The sequence below is a fragment of the Nannospalax galili genome, unplaced genomic scaffold (genome assembly GCF_000622305.1).
Source record: "Nannospalax galili isolate Female #2095 unplaced genomic scaffold, S.galili_v1.0 scaffold31, whole genome shotgun sequence".
Classification (NCBI taxonomy): domain Eukaryota; kingdom Metazoa; phylum Chordata; class Mammalia; order Rodentia; family Spalacidae; genus Nannospalax; species Nannospalax galili.
In genome coordinates this window covers 7,215,651-7,239,138 of record NW_008332149.1, presented here as the reverse complement: position 1 = coordinate 7,239,138, position 23,488 = coordinate 7,215,651, and the positions used below count along the sequence as shown (strand labels likewise).

Here is a 23,488-nt window from a genome sequence, read left to right as displayed (position 1 = left end):
CAGCTAAACTTGACTTCAAGTCATACACAGAGCTATAGAATCACCATGGTATTGGCATAAAAACAGACACTTATCCCTGTGTAACAGAATAAAGAATTCATAAATGAATTGTACATCTGCAGTCTACTAATTTTTGACAAAGGCACCAAGGACATTCACTGGGAAAAAGATAATTCTCTTCAATCAATTGTCTTGAATTGTGCTAGTAAAACAATATAGCTACGCAGAGAAGGATGAAATTAAAAGCTTACCCTCCAATGTATATAAAAAATCAACACAAAATGAATATATGACTCCAATTTAAGAGCTGAAACAATAAAAATTCCAGTAGAAAGCATAGCGGAAATGCTTCATGATGTTTGTCTGGACAAAGATTTCATATATTTGACCCCAAAAATCAGAGGCAAAAGAAAACTGATAAATGGTTTTCATCTTTACCCATTAGCCGCTAGCTGTGTGACCATGGGTCATTTATTTTTCTTTCTGCCTCAGTTTCCTTATCTGTCAAAGGAGGCTAAAGATAAGGGTTGTCTGGTAGAGTGACTGCCAAACTTGAATGAGATAATTCTGAGCTCTGGCAGTACTTGTAAATGTGAGACTCTCAGTGACTGTTGACTGCTATTCCTTTACTGATTTGTAGACAAGGTCTCATGCAACCCAGGCTGACTTCAAATTTGCTACCTAGTCAAGGATGACCTTGAACTTCTTACCCTCTCGTTTCTACCTCTCAAGTGTCTAAGATGACACCATTCACCATTCCCTGTTTGTGAGGTGCTGGAGGTAGAATCCAGGGCTTTGTGTGTGTGTGTGTGTGTGTGTGTGTGTGTGTGTGTGTGTGTGTGTGTGTATGGCAGGTACTTTATCTATTGACCTATAACCCAAGTCCAGTTGCTACATTTTATTACTCTGGGGGATGCCCCTTCTGCTTTCTTAACACTGAGATCTATTTAACTTAGGGGTGAGGTAGGGGGACCCACTGCTTACTCTGTGAAGCCTTATCTGCCTTATGTGAACTGGCCAGCTGTTCACAGGTGCACAGATCTGAAGGTGAATCAGGGTTGAGTCTGTCTCACAGGTGTGTAGCCATTAGAGGAGTTCAGTGAACTCAACAGACATGCCTTGAACTGGTGGTGTGGGCTTTAGGGGCTTCTGAACCCAACTGTTTGAATCACAGTGAGATGGTACAATGAATACTGATGCTTTAAACTCTGTATTTCAAATTGGTTTATTGCACAGCAAGAGATAACTGGAATAGGTTAATGAGGGGACTGTGGCAGACGATGTTGGGATGGACATTGAGAGGACTCATGTGCTTGGGTATTTCCAGTCTGCAGAGATGGGGAAGGGCAGACAGAGTGCACATTTTAACAGACATTTCCTTTCACTTTCCACTATTTGGGAGCGTTCATATCTATCACTACCCCTCATTATTAGTTTTTGCTGCTGTATTGGGGGGGTATGCTGGGACTGGAACCCAGGGATTTTTACATGAGAAGCAAGCACTCTCACATTGAGCTACAGTCAAGCCCTTTCTTTTTATTTTACTTTTTACTTTATTATTTTATTTTGAGAAAGAAGCTCATTAAGTCACTCAAGCTGGCCTTGAACTCACTGTGTACCTAGGCCAGGCCTTGAACTCATGATCCTCCTGCCTCCGTGTAGCTGTATCCTTATTGAGACTTGTGCATTACTTGGTGGTGAAATAGTAAACAGAAACTAGGGCCTGCTTGGCTCCTAAGTACTCATGTAGATTGATAGTGCAAAGTTAGTGACTTTTCACCCCTTTTTAATCAAGCATGCTTTCAACTTCTCAGACTCGTGGGAAGATTTGCCTGCCATCATTAACCTTGCTATGTGTATTTGCACAGATTAAAGCCTCAAGTCCCCCACAAGACATGTTCCCCTCACTCACTGTTTGCTTGAAGTAGAGTCCAAATGATAAGACTACAAGATAAAAAGGTCCTGGTTTATCCTAGGGGAGAGAATGCTCGGATCCTCAGACCACATCGGCTGCCTTTGGGTAGGCTCCCCCACTAGCTGAGAAGCAAAGGTAAAGCAAGCAGCCCTGAATTCCCAAGAGCCTTTTCTCATAGACCCAGGCTGAGTATGTCTCACCTTACTGATCTTATTGTAGATGCTGATCTTCTGGACAGTTGCACTTTTCCTGCTGGGAGCAGCCCAAGGTAAGAACCGCCATGCTGCCCATGTGAACCCAAGTTCTCAGAGAAAGCTTTAGGCTTTGCAAAACTAAACGTTGCAGGAGTTCCAGGCTATTCCAGAATCCAGGAAAAGGTGGTGGAACTTAACTCTCTGGGGAATGAGCTGGACAGTTGAGGGAAAACAGCTCCCTATGCCATGCAAGTACCCAAAATTTTAAGGGAAAACTCCAGAACATTTACAGCTGAAAGGGACAGCATTTGCTCTTGTGTTAATTTTTTTGCTGGAGTTAACATGATGACCTCTCAATACTGATTGTTACATTAGTCAAATAAATATGTCAGAAGCTTTGAGGAGGGAGGTGTCTCAGAACATTTACGTTTTGATGGTGAGTCTAGGCATCTTGTAGATTCTAGGCATTCAATGAGAGGGGTCCAGGAGCAAGAATGGGGTGGGGGATCTATCCTTTGTCTTTAGACCACCCCTGAGCAGGAGTGGGAAGGGCCTAGACAGCAGGGTGCTCCAGAGCCTGGCCCCTGAAACATGTCTTTGAGGCAATCCATTCTTTCTCCTCAGGAAAAGAAGTTTGCTATGATGACCTCGGGTGCTTTTCTGACACTGAGCCCTGGGCAGGGACCACCATCAGGCCTCTGAAACTTCTCCCCTGGAGCCCTGAAAAAATCAATACTCGCTTTCTACTCTACACCAATGAGAACCCAGACAACTTCCAGGTGAGACTTCAGTTCTTGAACTTGGGAAGGAGCACCTTATCTCTGCACCTAACCCCCCCACCTCCCCACCTCCCCAGACCCCTGCCCTGCCTACCCCTTCCCTCCATCTGCCCTGTCCCACCTTCTGGATGAGTAAAGGTTCACGATTGCCAGATCCTCCCCCTGGCTATGTGGGTCTGGTCTGGGTAAAGGGTTTACTGTCCAACCAGTCCACAGGAATGGTAAGTCTATAAGCCCCATTCTAGGTAGGGACCACTGACCAGGGAAGATGGGCAGGTGTGAAGAGGTTGGGATTGACCACCCAAAATAGCTGGCTTTGTGTTCAGCCTCAAGAGGCGAAGACAGTGGACCAGGCAGGAAAAAGGAAGGGACTGAGATGGGCCTGAGGGGCAGGTTGTCCAAAAGCTCTGTCTGTCACAGCTTCTTCACATCTCTGACCCATCAACCATCGAGGCCTCCAATTTTCAAGTGGACAGGAAGACCCGGTTCATTATCCATGGCTTCATAGACAAGGGAGAGGAGAGCTGGGTGATAGACATGTGCAAGGTAGGAATCGCTCTCTGATCCTTGTGGCCATTTCCTACTGACAGCCTCCTCACTTTACAGTGGTAATCCATGAGCCTGAAAACGGGAAATCCTCACGTATTCCTCTGTGTTTCTGACCCACATCTGCAGCCAGAAGCAGGGACGTTGCTCTGAGAGCTTACCCTCCCACTCCATAAGGATTTCTCCTTACGTTTCCAGAAAGGGTGCTTGTATTTCTACAAACAGATATTGTGGTTCTTTTTGTTCAAATCTTCCATACATTTCCAAGAGTCAGAGATGTGGCTGTGACCATTTATTTAAGACATGAAGAACTAATACTGACAGAATGACTCAAGAGGCCCAATAAAAAGTGTTTCTGTGGAATAGAACATATGCTGGTGAGGAGAGCCACAGGAGGACACAGACCTGAACACACACACACACACACACACACACACACACATACACACACACACACATGCACGGAACACAGGCATATGTGCACACAGACATATATGTACATATAACCATGTATCTGCATATATATATACATATATATATACACGAGATCACATCCTCTTTTCTTTTAAAATATACAAATTCCATCTATTTAGCTACGAAATTGCCCAGCAACTGCCTTCCCCATATACATTAATAAAGCGCCAAGTGATGATGCTGACAGGAAAAATCATACCCTCCATTAGTCACTCTGCACGTGTCATCCTGCTTTCTGATCATTAACAAGCATCTTGTTAATACAGCTTATATCTCAAATTCTCCAGGATCTTAAGGGATTCCTCGGGGATGCTTTGAAAATGAAAGTCCTAAGGAAAGCAACTCTAAGCCTCTTGTGTCATGTGGCTACTTGTCTTAGCACTGTATATGTGAAAAGGTGGGAAGTAGATTTTAAATTTTAATTCTAAGATGACCATACACACTGCCTGATGGGGCTCCTAAGGGTAGATTAGTTTCTTTGACATATAAGACGTTTCTCTTTCCACATTTTGTCCAGCTTTTGAATCAGTGCTGTTCTAGTCTTCAAATACCTGCAGTGTGCATTTCCTTCACAAAATGCTATGCCATCCAGACTGTAGAAAGTAACTCTGCCCTACCCCTTTACAGCTAGGAATTGCCCAGAAGGCTGACGTGTCACCATACCAGCAGATACAGGAGGTGATATAGACATTGGTCACCAGAGACAATTCTCTCTCTCTCTCTCTCTCTCTCTCTCTCTCTCTCTCTCTCTCTCTCTCTCTCTCTCTCTCTCTCTCTCTCTCTCTCTCTCTCTCCCCCTCCCCCACTCAGTCTTTTGAGACAGGGTCTCCTGTGGCCCAGCTGACCTGGAACTCACCATGTAGACCAGGTTGGCTTCAATCTTACAGAGATCCACCTGCCTCTGGCCCATGAGTGCTGGGATTAAAGGCAAGCGCCACCACACTCTGCATGAGTTCTCTTCTTATAGACCAGGATTCCTTTGATGGTGCAATTGATCACCCTTGTCAAATGTGGCTGAAGAAACAAGAGGGGCCAGTTTTTCCTTCATCTGTGGGTATACATTTGCTTTGTTCCCAGTATTTACCCTGCTGGACTGTAGGATCCTCTGGACAGAGTCCAGCCCATGCAGCACTCCAGCTAGGAGAAGAGATGAGGGACACTTCTGAGCACTGGCTGGAAGGGTTCTGGTGTCCTATGGTAACACCTCTTGTCTCCCCAACCCTAGAACATGTTCAAGGTGGAGGAGGTGAACTGCATCTGTGTGGACTGGAAGAAGGGCTCCCAGACCACCTACACACAGGCTGCCAACAATGTGCGAGTAGTGGGTGCCCAGGTGGCTCACATGCTTGACATCCTGGCGGTAAGTGACCCTGTGGGTGGAGGCAACAGAAAGATGAATTTAGGAGTCATAGATTTTTTAAAAGGTACCAAAAACTAGGCAGTGCCTTACCACCACATGAATGGAAGAAAAAATACCAGTTAATACTTAGTAGGTGGGATTTTATGATCCTCTCTTTGGGGTCCAGACTATCTGGCTCCAGGAGCTGCCCACTACACAGGTGGGCCCAGTTCAAGGTAAAACCTAGGAAAAGCCCAACAGAGCTAGAGGGCAGCATATGCAACTGGCAAGTGCAAATCTCACTTGCCTGTGACTGTGGGTTCCACTGATGCAGGAAAACGCTTCCCATTGTGACCACTCAGTTGTTTTTATTCCTGTCTTGGGCTTCCATTTTAGCTAAGTCTTTCATTGTTTATGTTAATTCAGGTTTGGTGTGTGTGTGTGTGTGTGTGTGTGTGTGTGTCTAGTTTCTACAACAGGTCAAAGTCCCAGCCTTTCCTGTCTTATACCTAATAGGTCTACAAAGAACCAACAGGCTCTAATTGCTTCTGCAATGCTGCAGAGATCAGAATTCATGATGTTTGCATAGGAAGCAATGTAGACCCATCAATGAAGGGTCTGTGGGGGGGATATCACAGAGCAGTGCATGCAAATGCCTTGTAGTAAGGTTACTTGCTTTGTTTGTTGACCCAGTGTTTCCAGGGCACAGGGTCGGTAGCATGTGAGGAGGGAAGGGAGATGGATGAGGTCCTAGGCCTTCAAGGAGCTACGTACAGGAAAGACTTACAGCGACAACACAGTGGATCTATTAGAGGGTCTAGAGTGGGAGGGGGCATAGAAGACACAGACTTTATGGAGGCATGTGGGGGTAGTTAACCCACCCTTGTGTGGGGGACATTTGGGAGGTCTCCGGAGGAAGAGGTAGATTCTTGAAGCCAAACTCTTTTTAAAAGTACATTTTCTAGCTGGGTGTGGTGGTGCACACTTGTAGTCCCAGCACTTGGGAGGCAGAGGCAGGTGGATCTCTGTGAGTTCAAGGCCAGCCTGGTCTACATAGTGAGTTCCAGGACAGCTGGGGCTACAGGGAGACCCTACTTCAAAAAGACAAAAAAAAAAAGTATATTTTCTTTTTGAGTTTCATACATGTAAATAATGAATTTTAGTTCTTTTCACTGCCTCTCTCCTTCTCTACTGAAACCTTCCCAACAAGTCTTCTTCCAAGACTCATATTGAGAGAGAGAGAGAGAGAGAGGGAGAGAGAGAGACCCACTGAGTTTAATTAGGGTTGCCTGCATGATCACGGGTGGCACTAATCCCTCAGGGTGACGTGGGCCCACATGAGCCCTTCCCTCTTCCTTGATGAAATGGTGACAGGCCTTATCTTGGGAAGGTCTTGAGCAGGTAACCACAGCTGCAGTGAGTTCATGAGAGCTTCTTTGATGTCACATCCAAAAGACACTGTTGGCATCACTTCTTAATCTCTGGTTCTTATACCCTTTCTGCCCATTTTCTATGATGTTCCCTAAGCCTAGGAGTGGGGTGATAAGAGATGTCCCGATTGGGGCCGAGCAGTCCATAGTCACTTACTCTTTGAAGGGAAGCTCTTTTAATGGTAGCTGGGGAAGTGGTTGGGAAGACAAATGACAATGATATAAATCAGGCTGAGAGGCCAAAGAATGAGACATGTTTGAGGACCACAGTGGGTTTATCTAGAGGAGTCTAGGAAAAGACACATTGAGTCATGAAAGCTCTGAGGTTCTTGTCAGGAACAGGGGCTCAATTTTGAGGCCTCAGGATGCATGGAGCATGGAGGGTTTCCAGAAGGGGAGTCACACCATTGGCTTGACATTTCAGGAAAACCAGATCACAAAAATGTCATGAAAATATCATCTCTCTTCTCCAGAAAAACTACAGCTACTCACCTTCCAAAGTCCATCTCATTGGCCACAGCCTTGGGGCCCATGTTGCTGGGGAGGCAGGAAGCCGGATGCCAGGCTTGGGCAGGATTACCGGTAAGACCTGAGTCAGGTCCCCAGAAACCCCAGAATGTGATCACAAGCCTTCAGCTCAGCTGAGAGCTACTCTGAAGGGGCCACTCCTCTTGGCTATGGCAGGGCTGGGAACATCCTGACAGGATATTTTAGGAAGCACATGAGCTCTCATCATTGGCAAGGGCAATGGTAGCTCTGTTTGCTGTGATGCTTCTGCTGGGACCTTAGTCTCTCCTCTCCAGGTCCAGTCTTTCTGGTGATGTGGGTCACTCAGCAGCTCTGAATATAGTTAGCATAGACAGGCGCAAAATATAATTGACTAGGAGCTGTACTGCAAACCCTTTCCTCCTTTTCTTTGAAGGAAAAAGTAGAACCTTGAAACTGAATTCTGCTTTCTTGGTTGGTAAAAGAATCCAAGTTATAAAACTATCAAAAACATCCTTTAACCCTTACTACCAAAGCAGTCTTTAAACCCAACAAAGCCTCTGCACTATAACCAGAGCAACAGACTATACTTAGATGATGACCTCAATGCTATTATTAGAGTAAGCATAAGCTAAGTGCCACTTGCCCCAAATACTGCACAAAGAACTTCACATTGCCCATCTAATTCTCACCTGAATAAGCAGGGCCTGAGAACACATAGATTCTATGATTCTATGCTGATCACTGTGCCACACGTTACTTATCAAAATAGTTCATCAACAACTATATATAATTGATGCAACTATTACTTTCATAGTACCCCAACCTGTGTAAGCCTAACATTATATATCCGTCACTATGATGAGGAATGAAAAATGAGAATATTGAAAATAAAAGATATGCAAGTACATGGAAGAATTTGATGTGGAAAGAACTCTTAGCTCAAGCAAAATTGGAATCCCTTTGCTCGTATGCTCTTCCTCACCATGCTACCGAATGAGCAACGTTGAGGCTCCGTGTCCCCACGTTCCACTACTCCAAGTGTAGTACCTATTGAGTTGGGTGATGCACAGCTTGTGCAACTGTACACCTCAGTCCTTCTGGGACCAACAGTCAGGCCTGTTGTTCTGTCTTGCTGGTCATCTCTTTTAGGGTTGGATCCTGTAGAAGCAAATTTTGAAGGCACTCCTGAAGAGGTTCGGCTGGATCCCTTGGATGCTGAATTTGTTGATGTGATTCACACAGATGCAGCTCCCTTGATTCCATTCTTGGGTGAGCCCCATGGTGTTACAGTGTTCTAGTTGTGGACAAGAGTGATAAAGTTTTAACTCTAACAGTGCTACTCTCCAAAAACCTGTCTCATTACTGCTCCAAATCTTCCAGGTTTTGGAACAAACCAAATGGTGGGTCACCTTGACTTCTTCCCTAATGGAGGTGAGAACATGCCAGGATGCAAGAAGAATGCCCTGTCACAGATTGTGGACCTAGATGGCATCTGGTCAGGTGAAGCCATGGGGGTCAGTCATGGTGGGTGTTCTTCCTTGGGGTGCTCCAGACTTACCATAACAGATGTGTGTGTATGTGCACAGATGTGTGCATATGTGTTCATGTGTACTTATGTGTGCAGATATGAGTGCATGCATGTGTGGAGGCTAGTGGACAATTTTGTGTGTCATTCCTCAGATACTGTCCACCTTTTTTAGTGAGACAAGGACTCTGATTGCCCTGGAACTTATCAAGTAGGCTATGCTGTCTGGCCATTAACCCTGTCTCTACTATTTCATACTGGGATTATATATGCACCACCATGCCCACTTTTTAAAATGTGTTCTAAGGACAAACTCAGGTCCTCATGCTTGCCAGGCAAGCACTTTACTGACTGAACTATCTCCCCAACCCCACTTCAGATCTTCATAATGACAATGCACTTCCCTTTAAAAAATGATTTTTCTTTCTGCATCTTATTTCTGAAAATGTAGCTGCATATTTCTTATAATCTCAGCTCTACTGATTCTTCATTTCCTTAAAACATTGCTGTAGATGTGCTAGACTGTATAAGCAACAGAGAATTACAAAACTGGCTCAAGGTTCTAACCCTGACAGTCAGCTTGTAGTTACCTAATAGCAAAGGGAGAGCCTCAAGACTGAATACCTTGACTTCCAAGATAATTTTTCTGGAAACTTTCCCTGGGAGTCAACATTATGGTTCAAACTTAGGTAGCTAGCTTCAGGTCAGTAGCCCGAATGAGAATGTCCCCAGTGGTGTGCATGCAAAGCCATCTTCGCGGTGAGAGTCATTGCTCACCTTCATTGAGCAGAAATGAAGAACAATCACACACTTCAGGTCAGTAGCCCGAATGAGAATGTCCCCAGTGGTGTGCATGCAAAGTCATCTTCGCGATGAGAGTCATTGCTCACCTTCATTGAGCAGAAATGAAGAACAATCACACGAGGAAGGCTAGAGTGGGGACTACCCACTTGTCGCTGACTAGGCACTTCTGGGGATAAAGGGCATCCTTCAGATTCAACTCTGATGACACTATCTAATGAGGTCAAGACAGCAGTAATTTTAAGCCATGCTAGTCAATGGCAGCATTCAAGCTAAAACACTTAGCGGCATGATCAAATCTGAGTGTAGGTTTTATTAGATTTGATCAAAATGGCTTGGATGCCCTCAATGCAAATATTAAGGACAGGGATATAGGTTGGAATTCTAAAGCTCCACTGGTAATGTCCAAGCAAGTTCAGGCCAGGTCTAGAAAGTATGCAGCGATGTTTGTCAAGTAGTTTGAGTCGGATACCAAGGAAGACTATAAGGAGTGAGAGAACGTGAGAGACTGATGCTCAGATAAAGCCGCTGTAAGGGACTTCACCTTCTTCGTTTGCGTAAGAGCATCATGACAATGTCCTAATGCTGGTTGTGTCACATCTGGGCTGGAGAGATGGCTCAGAGGTTAAGAGCACTGACTGCTCTTATGGAGGACCCAGGTTCGATTCCCAGCACCCACATGGCAGCTAACAACCATCTGCAACTCCAGTTCCAGAGTAATCTGATGTCTTCTTCTGACCTCCACAGGCATTGCACGGCACAGGCACACTTACACACATCCAGGCAGAACACTCATACACATAAAATAAAACAAATGAATAAAATATTTTAAAAATTCTGAGGACATGGTCCCATTCTAGACCCATTAAATATTAAGGACAGGGATATAGGTTGGAATTCTAAAGCTCCACTGGTAATGTCCAAGCAAGTTCAGGCCAGGTCTAGAAAGTATGCAGCGATGTTTGTCAAGTAGTTTGAGTCGGATACCAAGGAAGACTATAAGGAGTGAGAGAACGTGAGAGACTGATGCTCAGATAAAGCCGCTGTAAGGGACTTCACCTTCTTCGTTTGCGTAAGAGCATCATGACAATGTCCTAATGCTGGTTGTGTCACATCTGGGCTGGAGAGATGGCTCAGAGGTTAAGAGCACTGACTGCTCTTATGGAGGACCCAGGTTCGATTCCCAGCACCCACATGGCAGCTAACAACCATCTGCAACTCCAGTTCCAGAGTAATCTGATGTCTTCTTCTGACCTCCACAGGCATTGCACGGCACAGGCGCACTTACACACATCCAGGCAGAACACTCATACACATAAAATAAAATAAATGAATAAAATATTTTTAAAATTCTGAGGACATGGTCCCATTCTAGACCCATCACATGTGGGGAAAGAGGGCCTAGACACTGTCATAGCCTGCCCCCAACCACCTGTGCTGACTTCTTGCTTTGTTTCCCCAGGAACCCGGGACTTTGTGGCTTGCAACCACCTGAGAAGCTACAAATATTACCTGGAGAGCATCCTTAGCCCAGATGGATTCACTGCATACCCCTGTACTTCCTACAGGGCCTTTGAATCTGTAAGCTACTATCCTGCCGTGAGCAATGGACACCATTCACTGTGGGATGGGGGACCTACTGTGCTGATGATCTGCAAGCCTCCTCCCCACATGCTCTGTCCTGTCCCCTTTCCTCATGCTCCTGTGAAATGGAGGGAAGAAAATAAACCATGGGCAAGAGGCAGCAAAAAACAAAACAAACAAAACACCCCAAAACTAGAGCAGATAAGCCATGCGGGAGAGGAAAATTCTGGAAGATTAGAGAATAGAGCCACATAGACATGAACTTAGAAGACTTCTAGCAGGAAGGTTACACTAGAATCTGACTTGCAAAAATGACAGAGTTTAGAAGCAAAAAGTGTGCCTTCTCATAAAGGCAGATCAAACACAGAAGAGGATGTGTAAGGATAGAGTCACCCCCGAGCCAGGGTGAAGGAAAGGCAGGTTACCCCCTTCTGGATCATGAAAGTCCGTGGGAGCAGCCTTTTCCAGTTCTGCATCTGTGGTATCATGTTAGAGACCTGAAATTGGCCAGGGTCAGAGCATTTATACCATAGAAACTGGCAAACTCAGGGGCTGAGGCTGTAGCTCAGTTGGTAGAGTATGTGCCTTGCATGCACAAAGCCCTGGGTTCAGTTCCTAGTACTGCATAAACCAGGTGTTGTGGCACGTGCCTGTAATCCCAGAACTCAAGAGGTAGTGGCAGGAGGATCAGAAGTTCAAGCTTGTCCCCCACTTACATAGTAAGTTCAAAGCTACACTGGACTGCATGAGAACTTGTGTTAAAGGAAATGGTCAAAGAGAAAAAAGTGGTAAACTCTGCAATCAGTGTGGAGAACTGGCTGCTGACCACACTAGGACACTACTGCATGCAAAGTGTGATTGAAGGAACTGTGTTGTACATCAGGGCTGGACGCTCCTGGCAATGAAGGAATTCAGAGATATTGCTAAAAATGGGGATGCTGGGCTGTGGGAAAGTTGCGTATCTGCTTCTCCAGGTATTTTGGCCATAAGAAGACACACCTGCTTCATGGCCCCCCATGTTGTCTTTTCACTAGAACAAGTGCTTTCCTTGTCCAGACCAAGGGTGCCCGCAGATGGGTCACTATGCTGATAAATTTGCTGGCAAGACAAGTGAAGAGCAACAGAAGTTCTTCTTGAACACAGGGGATACCAGGAATTTTACACGTAAGTGGACTACTACTTGCCCAGCTTAAAAAAATAAGTACCATGCCTGTTATCAGCAAAGGCTTGCCCCTGAGCTGAAAGATTTCCGAACACATTGTGATTATCTTAGAGGATACATCCTCTCCAGCCATCCCACTCACTACTCGGCTGAGGTGCAGAACACATCTGCATTTCTTCCATTTTATGTCCATGCTATGGAATTCACGGAAGTCAACAATATGACTCAGGGAATTGTGGCAGTTTTCATGGCTTTAGGACAAGTTAGTTCATCCTACCTTTTCTTTTTAGGACTCTCTCTCTGTCTCTGTCTCTCTCTATCTCTGTCTCTCTCTCTTACACACACACACACACACACACACACACACACTTATTCATTTAGCCTATGTACTTGCTTGATACCAGCTCTCTGCCAGGCTTGTCCCTTTAAGGAACTCACTTCGAATACTGATACCTCTCTCTCTCCATCCATGTGCCCTGTTACCTCTCTGATGTAGAGGAGGGACTTGTAGGGAGGTATGATTTCTCTACAAAATCCACTGAATGCACTTGAATGTGGGGTCCAGATCAGGCATGTTTGGGCCACTTCTGACAAACTTGACTTAAGGACAGTTCCACAAGGTGCTGCCCAGTAAAAACAGTAACTGTATATTTATAGCATTACATAAAAATAATACATCTGTGTAGTTTTGAAAGTCAGGTATATTGAGGTATAATTCACATATAGTAAGATCCATCCTTTTTAGTATATAGCTCTGCTGGTTTGACAAATGAATAGGTTTGTAACCAGCTCCACCACGGAGATGCAAAACCTTTCTATCATTGTGCACATACATATAATTTTTTGGAAGAAGACTGATGAATCAATCCTCCCATTGATGCAGTGATGCTTGGAATTCTTGCCTATATTTAAACAACAACAAAGGAACCATTCAAAAGTATGTATTTGTTCCTCAACCAACACTTATTTATGGGTCACAGAGATGGGCTGCTAGGCACAGGGGATGGAAAGATGAGCAAGCAAGACACTGCTTGTGAAATTTATAATTCGGCAGAGAAGGGAACTCCAAGGGTGTGGGTTTGGTGGGCTGCGGTTGTGGGATTATAGGACGGGGTACCTGACTGTGAGTAGACAAAGGGCAGGACAATGTCTTGGAGATATGAAAGGTAAGTGGAAATTAGACCAAGGTATGTGTATATGTTTTGTCTTTTTGGTGCCATAACTACATGTGTATGGGTTACAAGTTTTGTGTGTGTGTGTGTGTGTGTGTGTGTGTGTATGTGCGTGCGTGTGTACAGGCTCTGAAACTCTGGGTATAATCTAGATGACAGCTCCCTGAATACCAGGGGTCCTGTGTGTGTGTGTGTGTGTGTGCGTGCGTGCGTGCGTGCGTGCGTGCGTGTGTACAGGCTCTGAAACTCTGGGTATAATCTAGATGACCGCTCCCTGAATACCAGGGGTCCTGGGAATGCAGACCTGGCCTGGAGGTGCTTCGAAGTCTGTGTTCTGGAGCTATCCCCCCACATACTTGTGGACTGGAGCCCTGGCTGCTTCCCTTCTTGTTATGAACTACCTCTCTGGAGCAGAGCTGTCCTGCCAAACTTTCTCCAACAATGAGCTTGCTTTGCCCTGCTGAATCCAGAAGCCATTGACTCTTCCTAGCAATTCATTTATTTTTAAATATGTTGTTATTTTTATTTTATTTTATGTATAAATGTGTATTACTTACATGTGTAAGTGCACTGGTGTCATGCAATACCCATGGAGGTCAGAAAAGGGCATCAGATTCCCTAGAACTGGAGTTATGGATGGTTGTTAGCCACCATGTAGGTGCTGGGAAACAAAACTGGGTCCTCTGCAAGAGCAGCCAGTGCTCTTAACTGCTGAGCCATCTCTTCAGCCCTGCATGGCAATTTAAAACTCATAATACAGTTAGTAAACCTGGGGGAATTTTTTTTAATTTAACTTGAATTTAAATATAAGCAGCCACCCATAGCACTACTGGACAGTGCAGGACCAGAGAGGGCCACCCCTGGGTATTAAATGGCTCTGAAAGAGTACTTTGAAATATGGATTAGCATGTGGGATTTTTCATCCTTTGGTGCTCTATGTAAGGGATGGAGGTGATAATCTGGGATTCAGGCAACCTATTTTGTATGTGACTACAGTGAACTCCTTGCTTTGTTCAGGCTGGAGATACGGGGTTTCTGTAACACTGGCTGGAAAAATGGCCACAGGTCAGGTCAAAGTCGCTCTGTTTGGAAGCAAAGGAAACACTCATCAATATGATATCTTCAGGTAATTCCCGTCTGGTGTGCCTAGCACCTAATTGCTTTTAAGCATCTATGGTTTAAAACTACTTATATACTGACATTAATTTTATACTTCTAATAATTCTTCTTTTTGTTTGCTTGTTTTTAGATAGGGTCTCCCAGTATCCCTACGTGGCCTGAAACTGGCTATGTAGACCAGGCTGGTTGCAATCTTACAGAGATTTGCCTGCTAGGATTAAAGACATACGCCACCGTGCCCTACCCTAAACCTAACCATTCATTTTACTCTCAATAGATCAAATTTTTTAAAAATCTATTATTGTACCAGATAGTCTAAGTTCTGATTAGCATAATAACATATGCTAGACTAAGTAGGTAGCTATATAAATAATTCTTCCAGGAAATAATGCAATGATTTGAAAGAGTTTTATCATTTTTTTCTATTAAAAAGTTTTGAAGACAAATTAACTTGGGTTTAAAAAGCAATCCTTGAATAATAGTTCGGAGCCACCAGCCTATTGTCAATTTTCCATTCCTCCATCTTTGATTTGAGGATTAATTTTCAAGAAGACTCATTACTCTACGATAGAAAAGGATGGTGTGGCATGGCTGGCCCTCTGTGGTTGTTACAGTGCACCTGCATGAATCAGACTGTTTCTCTTTCTTTCTGTTTCAAGGGGGATAATTAAGCCAGGCTCTACCCACTCCAATGAATTTGATGCAGAGCTTGATGTGGGAACAATTGAGAAAGTGAAGTTTCTTTGGAATAATTACAAAATAAACCCAACCTTGCCGAAAGTGGGTGCAGCCAAGATCACCGTACAAAAGGGAGAGGAGCAGACTGAGTAGGTATCCTCCCTTGTTAGGTTGTCCCAGGGTGTTTACAGATGAGGTCTACAAGGGAAATTCACCCCAAGGCAGATGAAGGAAAAATTAGAAACTTTGCAATAGAACTAGAGAGTGCTATGGGGACAGTACTTATGGAATCCCTTCCTGAATTCACAGCCTTCTCAATTTCATGCCTAAAGAGGCACAGGACCTTTAGTAGAAAAGAGGGAACTGGAGGGAACTGGATAGTGACCTGGGGAGGCAGAGCAAAGTGCCAGCCCAAGTCTGGCCAGCAGAACATTCCTAGTGAGGCTTTTTTGGGAAGGGGATCTGGATTCCCAGCCACTGGTGATCTTGAGATTTGGTGATTGAATATGGCCAGTGAACTCAGCCCCTTGGGAATGTCATTTCCCCCAGCGGAGAAGAAGGGTTAGCAGAGTGACATGGGGTTGATGCATGGGTCATCAAGCTAGATGGATCTCTGAAGTTCTTCCTCCCTTGCGCCATGAGGAAGGAGGACAGAGAAATCAGTCTGGTCAGGTAGTCAGCAGGATTAAGTGTCCTTTCAGTAAGAATACAACACAGAGGAGATCAAACCTGGCCAGTGGGGAGCCATATGCAGACCTCAGGCATACCAGGGTGTCCCTCTAGCTTCCATTTGAAGATACAGTCTCTAAAGTCAGCTCCCAGAGTTTGTTAGGTAGTGTCCCAAGACCTGGGTCCTGTGACTTGTAGCTAAATTCACTTTAAAAGGTTACTGGAATCTTAAAGTTTTCTGGGGAGAGATGCATACTTTCTAAACATTCTGGAAATCAAACAGGTGTAGTTGAGGCCATTCCTGAGGCCTTGAGACCCTAAGACCCTGAGTACATCTTTTAACTTTTTTTACACATATTTATTTAACGTGTGTTGCAGGGGGGTATAAGTATGTCATGGTGTGTACGCAGAGGTTAGAGGACAACGTGCTGGAGTCAGTTCTTTCTTTCCTGGGGATCAAACTCAGGCTGTCAGACTTGGTGACAAGTGTTTACTTGCTGAGCCATCTTGCTAGCCTGAGAATCTCTCTTAAGAGAGATGTCTGGATGTCTGCCATCACTGGTTAAAATATAAGAAAGTCAAATCCAGCTTCAAACTTCATACGCTATCTTGGGGAATAAAAAATCTCAATAGTCAAATTATTCAAATATTTTTCTTATAAAAATGGCCAGTTATTCTTATTAAATAACACTATTAATAATTTCAAAGAAGATTGTGGATCAAGCTCTGCTTGTGCTCCCATGCTGCAGTCACCTCACTGGGGTTCCAACTGATCCCCAGCACCTGCTGACTAGAATTTCTTCCAGTGATATGAGACCAAAAGAGAAATGAAGCCCACCCTGCCTTTCCTTACTGCCTCTTCTCCCATTCAGTGCCCATCATAAATGTGACTTTGTCAATGACTTCACCAAGTACCTATGTAGGCCTAGAAAATAGAAGCAAAGGTAGAGTCTATGTCCAAGGGGTTTACACTTTAGTTGTTGACAAAAACCAGTCTTCGGGTGCACATGATTTGTCAGATAACATGACCAAATAAAGAACTCAAATAAAAGAGCTCAAGGGAAAAGACCCAGGAAGAAAGAAGAGAGTCCTCAGGAGGCTGTGATGAGGGGAGAGACCCACAAGTCTGAGGAAATGTTGAAAGAAGGACAGGAAGGACAGGGGCAGCAGGTGCTGGGGGACAGGCAGGAGAAGGCCAGGGCTCAAGGTTCAGGGATACTAAGTTAGGACTTCTAGGAAAGACAAATTAGAAAGAGAAAGTGTGGGGACATCAGTAAACACAAGTGAGGAAATAAGACCTGTGGGAGGCATGAGAAACCCTCAGTTCTTACACAACCACAGCAATAGCCACTTGCATCCGCACTGATTTCAGATTAATTAGAAAGCTTTTTACATTTACCATCATGGAATGCTGCAAAATTACCACAGACGTCTCAATAATCATGAAAGGGAGCCCTCCTTCTACAAATGAAGACATCATCAAGTAAGAAGCTATATCCCCACTGGAAGGTGGGAGAGATGTAGGGGACCTTAGGAGAAAGCTACGTCCCCTGGTCCTAGCTCTCAAGGGAGATCTCTTATGGTAGCATAACACTACCATAAGAAATATGGACTATGGCATCAGGTAGACTTGCATTTGCATTTTGGTCCTATAAGGTAGACCTACTCATAAGACCTCCTCACCCATGTGTGATGAGGGTCGTTTATACATGTGAACTCCTGATGTAGTTGTCTGCAGCTGGAAGCTCAGTCTATTACAGATACTACGGTACTCAGTAGAGTCTCAAGAGTAACTGAGGGAAGAGTTCATGACCATCTGTATACCAATCTACTGTGTCCACTGGGATTTATGAGAATAAGAGAAGGGAGGGTGTGACAGGATGGGGACAGAGTCACTTCGGAGCAGGAGCAGGCCCTGTCCTGAGCTGGGTTGGCTCCTCACCGGAAGCACAAGGTGTTTGCAGTCACAGCCCTAGCATACCTCCCTTAGGCTTTGGATATTGCAAAGCAATATCAACTGTTGCTTAACGTCGCCAGTAGAAGTGGCTTTCCTGAGGATGTGAGGACATACCAGTACCAGTACACACCTGCTTTTCTCCACAGGTACCACTTCTGTGGCGAAGACACCGTGAGAGAAGATGTTCTACTCACTCTCATGCCCTGTGAAACCCCAGACACAATGTGAGCCTTTGTTAAAAACCAATAAAACCCTGTGCTGCATTTACCACACAGTGTCTATCTCAGATGTCAGGTGCTACCTGTGAGGTCATTGAGGAGCTGGGCATTTAAAACAGTCACGAGCATTTCTCTGTACATGAGTCTCTCTCTTGGTGTCTACTACCATTTTCCCCCAACTTTCTTGGTCTCCATGCTCACCGTCTTCTCTTTCCCAGAGAAGGTGGAGATTCGTGGCTGAAGTAGAGGCTGAGTGGCCAGGGAACTCTGCAGAATCTTTGTCCCCATGGGTAGCCCGAAAATGATTTATTCCTCCCAGACTTCTGAAGAGCTATGGGCTGGGGCAGGGCACCCCTGGGAAGAAGGGTGGAGCCTAGTGTGGGGAGAGATTGGAACGAAAGGATTTGGCACCAATTCTGGGAAGCAGGGAACAGGGAGCAGGCAAGTCAGCCTGCCCTGGACCCCGTGGGGCAACAGGGAACCTCTCGAGGACCCTCACGGAACTCTGTGGGGTGAGTGGGCATGCCGGGATACGAGATGAGGCAGACCGCAAAAAGCAATCCAGAATGGTGGGCCGAGCAGTGCAGGGCTGGGTGCCAGGTGTCCGGTGTTCGTTTCTTTGTAAATATCTCCTCTCCCTCCCCCCAGAAGTGTAAACTATGCAAAATTCAGATAAAGATGTGGTATGTGGTTTGTCTACTCGCACCAATAGCAAGGGACCCTAAGAGAACTTGGGCGACAAACTGGTGCAACCTGCAGGATCAGGGCACCAGAAAAGACAAACTGCAAGTGTTTGGGAAAAGCAAGGGAGCTAATGGTGGTGCTGACGTGGATTTTACAATGGATTATAAAATATGTAACTGAAAAAGAGCCAGCCACACAGAAGCATGGGCCACAGCTGTGTTGTAAAAGTGGGGAAACAGCCCAATTGCAGGTATATGAAGATTTGTTAAAGGATATAAAAAGGCTAGAAAACTTTTGCAAGCCTGGGATAAAAGCAGAGAACCAGAGAGGGGGTGTGGCCACTGTGCATAATAAAAGATTTGTCCAAGGCAGGGGAAGCTGAAAAGGCAAATTCAGTTGCAGAACTTGAGATAGAAAAAAACAGGACATTTTAACTTGTGTAAGGTCCAAGGACTTCAGAAAAAAGATAATAACGAAAAAGGAAACAACCTAAAAATGAAAATGGCTAAAGCTGCCCCTCAGATTCAACCTTCGATACAGAAAGGAAAGAAAGTTAGCAGTACTGTAGCTAGGAAATACTCCACAATGGAACTGTTAAAACTATGAAAAACCTACAAGCAAGCAATCAGAGAGCCCCTAGGCAGGTGGCTTGTGAGAGTATGGGACATGGGAGCAAATGATGTCAGTCTAAGTCCTTTAGAAGCTTCACAGTTGAGTTATATAACCACCTATCCATGTTTGTGATATAGGCTGTTCAACCTAGGACAATGCAGCGCGGAGCAGTCTTTAATGGGGTGGCTGGTTGAAAGCATTAAAGATACATGGTCATCACCAAGGGAGACTAACATGATTAGCAGGGGCTGGAGGACTATAACGGAGGGGCAGGCATTACTGAGAGAACTAGGTAAGAGAAAAGCAATATATGATGTCCAGTTCACTGGGCCAGATAAGACTGTGTTCACCAGAGATATAGAGGAAAGCTTAATTCAACTGGAACCTCGAGAATGGTAGAATGGTATGGAGCTTTAATGGTTTTGCTAAGCCCTTTAATAGGACAGGATGTTTGTAGAGTGAGAGAGGCTGTGGCAGATCTAAGTGACTCTGACCAATGTGTGAAACGTGGCTGTGTTGTGCCCAGAGAACGGACCCCCAAGAATAACCATGGAATCCAGAGGGCCTGCAAGAACAAAGAGTCTTTATTTGGGCTTAAGCTTGGTCTCTCAGACCGCACCAACGCAATGGATCTGTGCTGAGAGCCCCGATCGCAAGGGGTGGAAGCACTTTATAGGTTTTAGACAAAGGGAGGAGGGGAATAACAGAGTCATACTTTGATTGGTCCAAGGAGCCTGTGCGCACCAACACACTTTTGAATTGATTGGTTATAAGGGATGCAGTCCTGGAGGTTTCTCATTGGTGGGTGCTGCCCTCAGAGCTATGGAATGTGCTGACTGTTATCTATGGGGCCAGAAGTCTGTGGAATGTGCTGACTGTTATCTTCAGGGCTAGAGGACCCTGTTTATTACTTATAAGGCCTCAAACCTGCCCAGGCCCCCTGGACATGCCCAGGCTTGCCTAATCTATGTCCATGAGACATCACAAAAATGGAGGAATCGGCAGTCAAAATGGAGATGGTGCAGTTTGTCCCTCTGGTTCCCTCAAGCCAAGCAATTTCAGAAGCGAAAAAGAGCAGTTAGTCCTAAAGAGGGGCAGGGGTCTTGGGAGTCCAGGGCAGGGGGCCAAGGAGGAGGGCCTCACATTCTCCCCTTTTCTTTGTAACTTAGAGAGGACCCACTCTTGGGTCCAGGTTAGGGTCCCTGATGGGGGGTTCTAGGGGCTGATATTGGGACCTCAGAACCATGAATTGTACTGTACTCACCCTTTCTTTGACAAAGGCAACCAGCCGATTGATGATGCATGGTCCAACAGTTACCAATAATAAGAGGAGGATTATAGATCCAGCTAAGGCTGAGAGCAAAGTGGTGAGCCAGGGAGATGAATTAAACCAAGATTCAAACCATCCTTCCTGAGCCTCTCGCTCTCGCTTCCTCTTTGCTAATCCCTCCCTTACCTTAGCCACAGATTCCTTGACTACCCCTGAATGGTCAATATAAAAACAGCATTCCTCTCCCAAGGCAGCACAAAGCCCTCCTTGCTGCAGAAAAATCAAGTCCAGCCCTCACTGGTTTTGTAATACGACCTCAGCGAGAGATGAGAGAGACTCCTGTAGATGAGAGATTGAATTTTCAAGTCGCTCAATGTCCAGGTCAATGGCAGCCCTTAGATCTGAATAGTATTTGCCCTGAGTAATTAATGAAGCCGTCCCTGTCCCTATCCCTGCCAAGCTAGTACCTATGAGTAAGCTAAGAGTGAGGCCTGTAGCAGTGATAAGTTCCCATGGCCTGCAAGAGAGACCACCCCTCCCCTCGAGGTGACTGAGGATTGCGTCCCCATCGTGATATAGGAGCCGAGGCACCAGGCGAACAAGGACACAAAATCCTCCAGTTTGTTTTAGGACCGCCATAGATGCGCAAGGAGTTAAGCCAGTGGAACATGCCCACCAAGTGTCATTCTGGGGGATCATGTACTCAGATGGGTTACTTAGAGGGAGGGTCCCATTGCAAAGGGTTGCTGTTTTCTCAGTTACATTTCTAATACATAGCCCTTGCCCGGTCACCTGTTGTAGTCTTATAGGATGACGGGGGGAGGGGGACTGACAGCGACACTGATTTGGCTCTTTTGTCTGGGCCACATCGGCCTTCACAGCTATCCCCTCGTAGTAGGAGGGGGCTGTGTCATAACATAACCAGCACAAGCTAGTGAGATCGGACCTTGTAGCATTCAGGACCAAGTAAGATTGTTGTAGTAGATCTACCATGGGGTGTCGTCCCTTATCTAAGTTGGGCTTGGGGTGGCGTCTCTCTGTCCATAGTCCAAGTCTGGTTGCTGCTGAGGTCAGGGGTTGCATGGGTGTAGTTTGCATGGGTGTAGAATCCTGGGAGACTTTGTGGCCTGGAATTGCAGTGGAGCAAAGTTTTGAGATGGTTGCCCATGTGGAGTGCATAGGGGGGTGGGGCTTAAGTATTTTGTTAGGGCCTACTACCGATGGATGCTCTATCGGTTCCACCTTTAGCTTAATTATGATGGTGGAACCTGCATGTCCTCCATATTTATAATATACCATACTCCATCTGAGGCCACTTTGCCAGCACCTGTCTTGTTTTCCTTCGGTGGGAAACGTGACTTTTATTCAGTCCAGATCATGTGGCTCACAGGACTGCCTCCCTGGATTGGGGACGGGCCCATACTGGATGGGGTTAGTATAGGCAAAAGAAACTAAATCTGTCTTTTTCACTGACCATCTCCATTCCCCGTCATCGGAGGTGACACAGGCCCAACTTTTGCAGAAATAGGACTCCCAGCCTCCACATTCCTTCTTGTTGTTACAGTGGCCTGGGCACACGTAAAACCCATGCCTCCTAGCCAGTGCCTGTTGTGCTGAATTATAAACCTGATTTAAATCACACAGACAGAAGTATAAGTTGGGCCACCAGGTGTTCTCGGGGGCCATGTGTGTGACCTGGCTTAGAATATCATTTGTCTCCCCGTCCATGAGAATCCAGGTTAGCTTGCGTGGTTCATGGGGGTTGCCTTCTGTTCCCTCGGGGTGGCAGGTCAAGAATATCAGTAAGATTGGCCAATACATTTTTAGGGGCCCACCTGGAGTCTTAGCTTAAGGGGATTATGCAGGTCAGGCGAGGCAGTCCACTTATCCTCTCCTGGAGACTCAGTCAACTCAGGGTCTGCTGTCTTAGCATGAGAGTGGTGGATCCGTGAGGTGATTCTGTTGACCTTGAGAGCTGTCAGAGTCATCAGGATCATGGTATAGGGTCCCTTCCAATGGGGGTCCAGGGTCTCTCGGCGATGTCTGTGGATGTAGACTCGATCGTCAGGCTGGTAATTGTGGGGGACAGGTGGGGGAGCAGCCTCATAGATGGCTTTCAGCCGGGGCCATGTGTCCCCATGCATCTGGGTCACCACCCCTAAAGAATCAAGCAACTGTTGGTTATCAAATTCAGCGATTAAGTCAGCTCGTAAGTTGGGAAGAATGGGGCGGGTCTACCAAACATGATTTCATATGGGGTTAGTCCTAGTAGATAGGGAGAGTTCCTCACCCTATACAGGGCAAAGGGAAGGAGAGCTATCCAGTCCCCGCCAGTCTCCATGGTCAGTTTGGTAAGGGTCTCTTTTAGAGTTCTGTTCAACCTTTTTACCTGACCTGAACTCTGTGGTCTATATGCACAATGTAATTTCCAATTTGTCCCCAATATCTTAGCTAACAATTGGGTTACCTGTGAAGCAAAGGCAGGCCTGTTGTCGGAGCTCAGAAGGGCTGGGACTCCATACCTGGGTAATATGTCCTCCATCAGTTTCTTGGCTACCACCTGAACAGTCTCATGCTTGGTGGGGAAGGCTTCAGTCCATCCTGAGAAGGTGTCTACCAGAACTAGTAGATATTTGTAACCATACTTGCCTGGCTTAACTTCTGTAAAGTCCATCTCCCAGTGGGCCCTGGTCTAGAGCCCCTCATCCGAGCCCCTTGTTCCTTAGGATGGTTCTCAGCATTGGTCAGCTTGCAACTAAGACATGCAGAGGCAACTGCATTAACCAGTGGGTGGAGATTCAAGACTTTTAAGTGAGCATTTCTTAAGAGTTCAGCTGTCTTCCTTGTACCCAGGTGAGTGGTTCGGTGGCT

At 45.6% G+C, this 23,488-nt stretch overlaps 2 protein-coding genes across 2 annotated transcripts in view; one reads left to right on the top strand and one right to left on the bottom strand.

Moving 5' to 3' along the window:
• The first annotated feature begins 2,132 nt into the window (after positions 1-2,132).
• On the top strand, positions 2,133-18,102 carry LOC103729305 (inactive pancreatic lipase-related protein 1). Its single transcript, XM_008827338.1, has 12 exons — positions 2,133-2,183; positions 2,734-2,888; positions 3,309-3,434; positions 5,134-5,268; positions 7,151-7,259; positions 8,316-8,435; positions 8,547-8,666; positions 10,955-11,073; positions 12,111-12,240; positions 14,428-14,536; positions 15,189-15,356; positions 17,980-18,102. Exons 1-12 carry the CDS (start codon positions 2,135-2,137, stop codon positions 18,059-18,061), a joined length of 1,422 nt encoding a protein of 473 aa, XP_008825560.1. The 5' UTR covers positions 2,133-2,134; the 3' UTR covers positions 18,062-18,102.
• Positions 18,103-22,440: 4,338 nt separating this feature from the next.
• The window catches only part of LOC115069324, a 3,529-nt gene continuing 2,481 nt past the window's right edge, over positions 22,441-23,488 (bottom strand). The window contains 1 exon segment of the mRNA XM_029560713.1: positions 22,441-22,775. Coding sequence (XP_029416573.1) covers positions 22,441-22,775 — 335 coding nt within the window.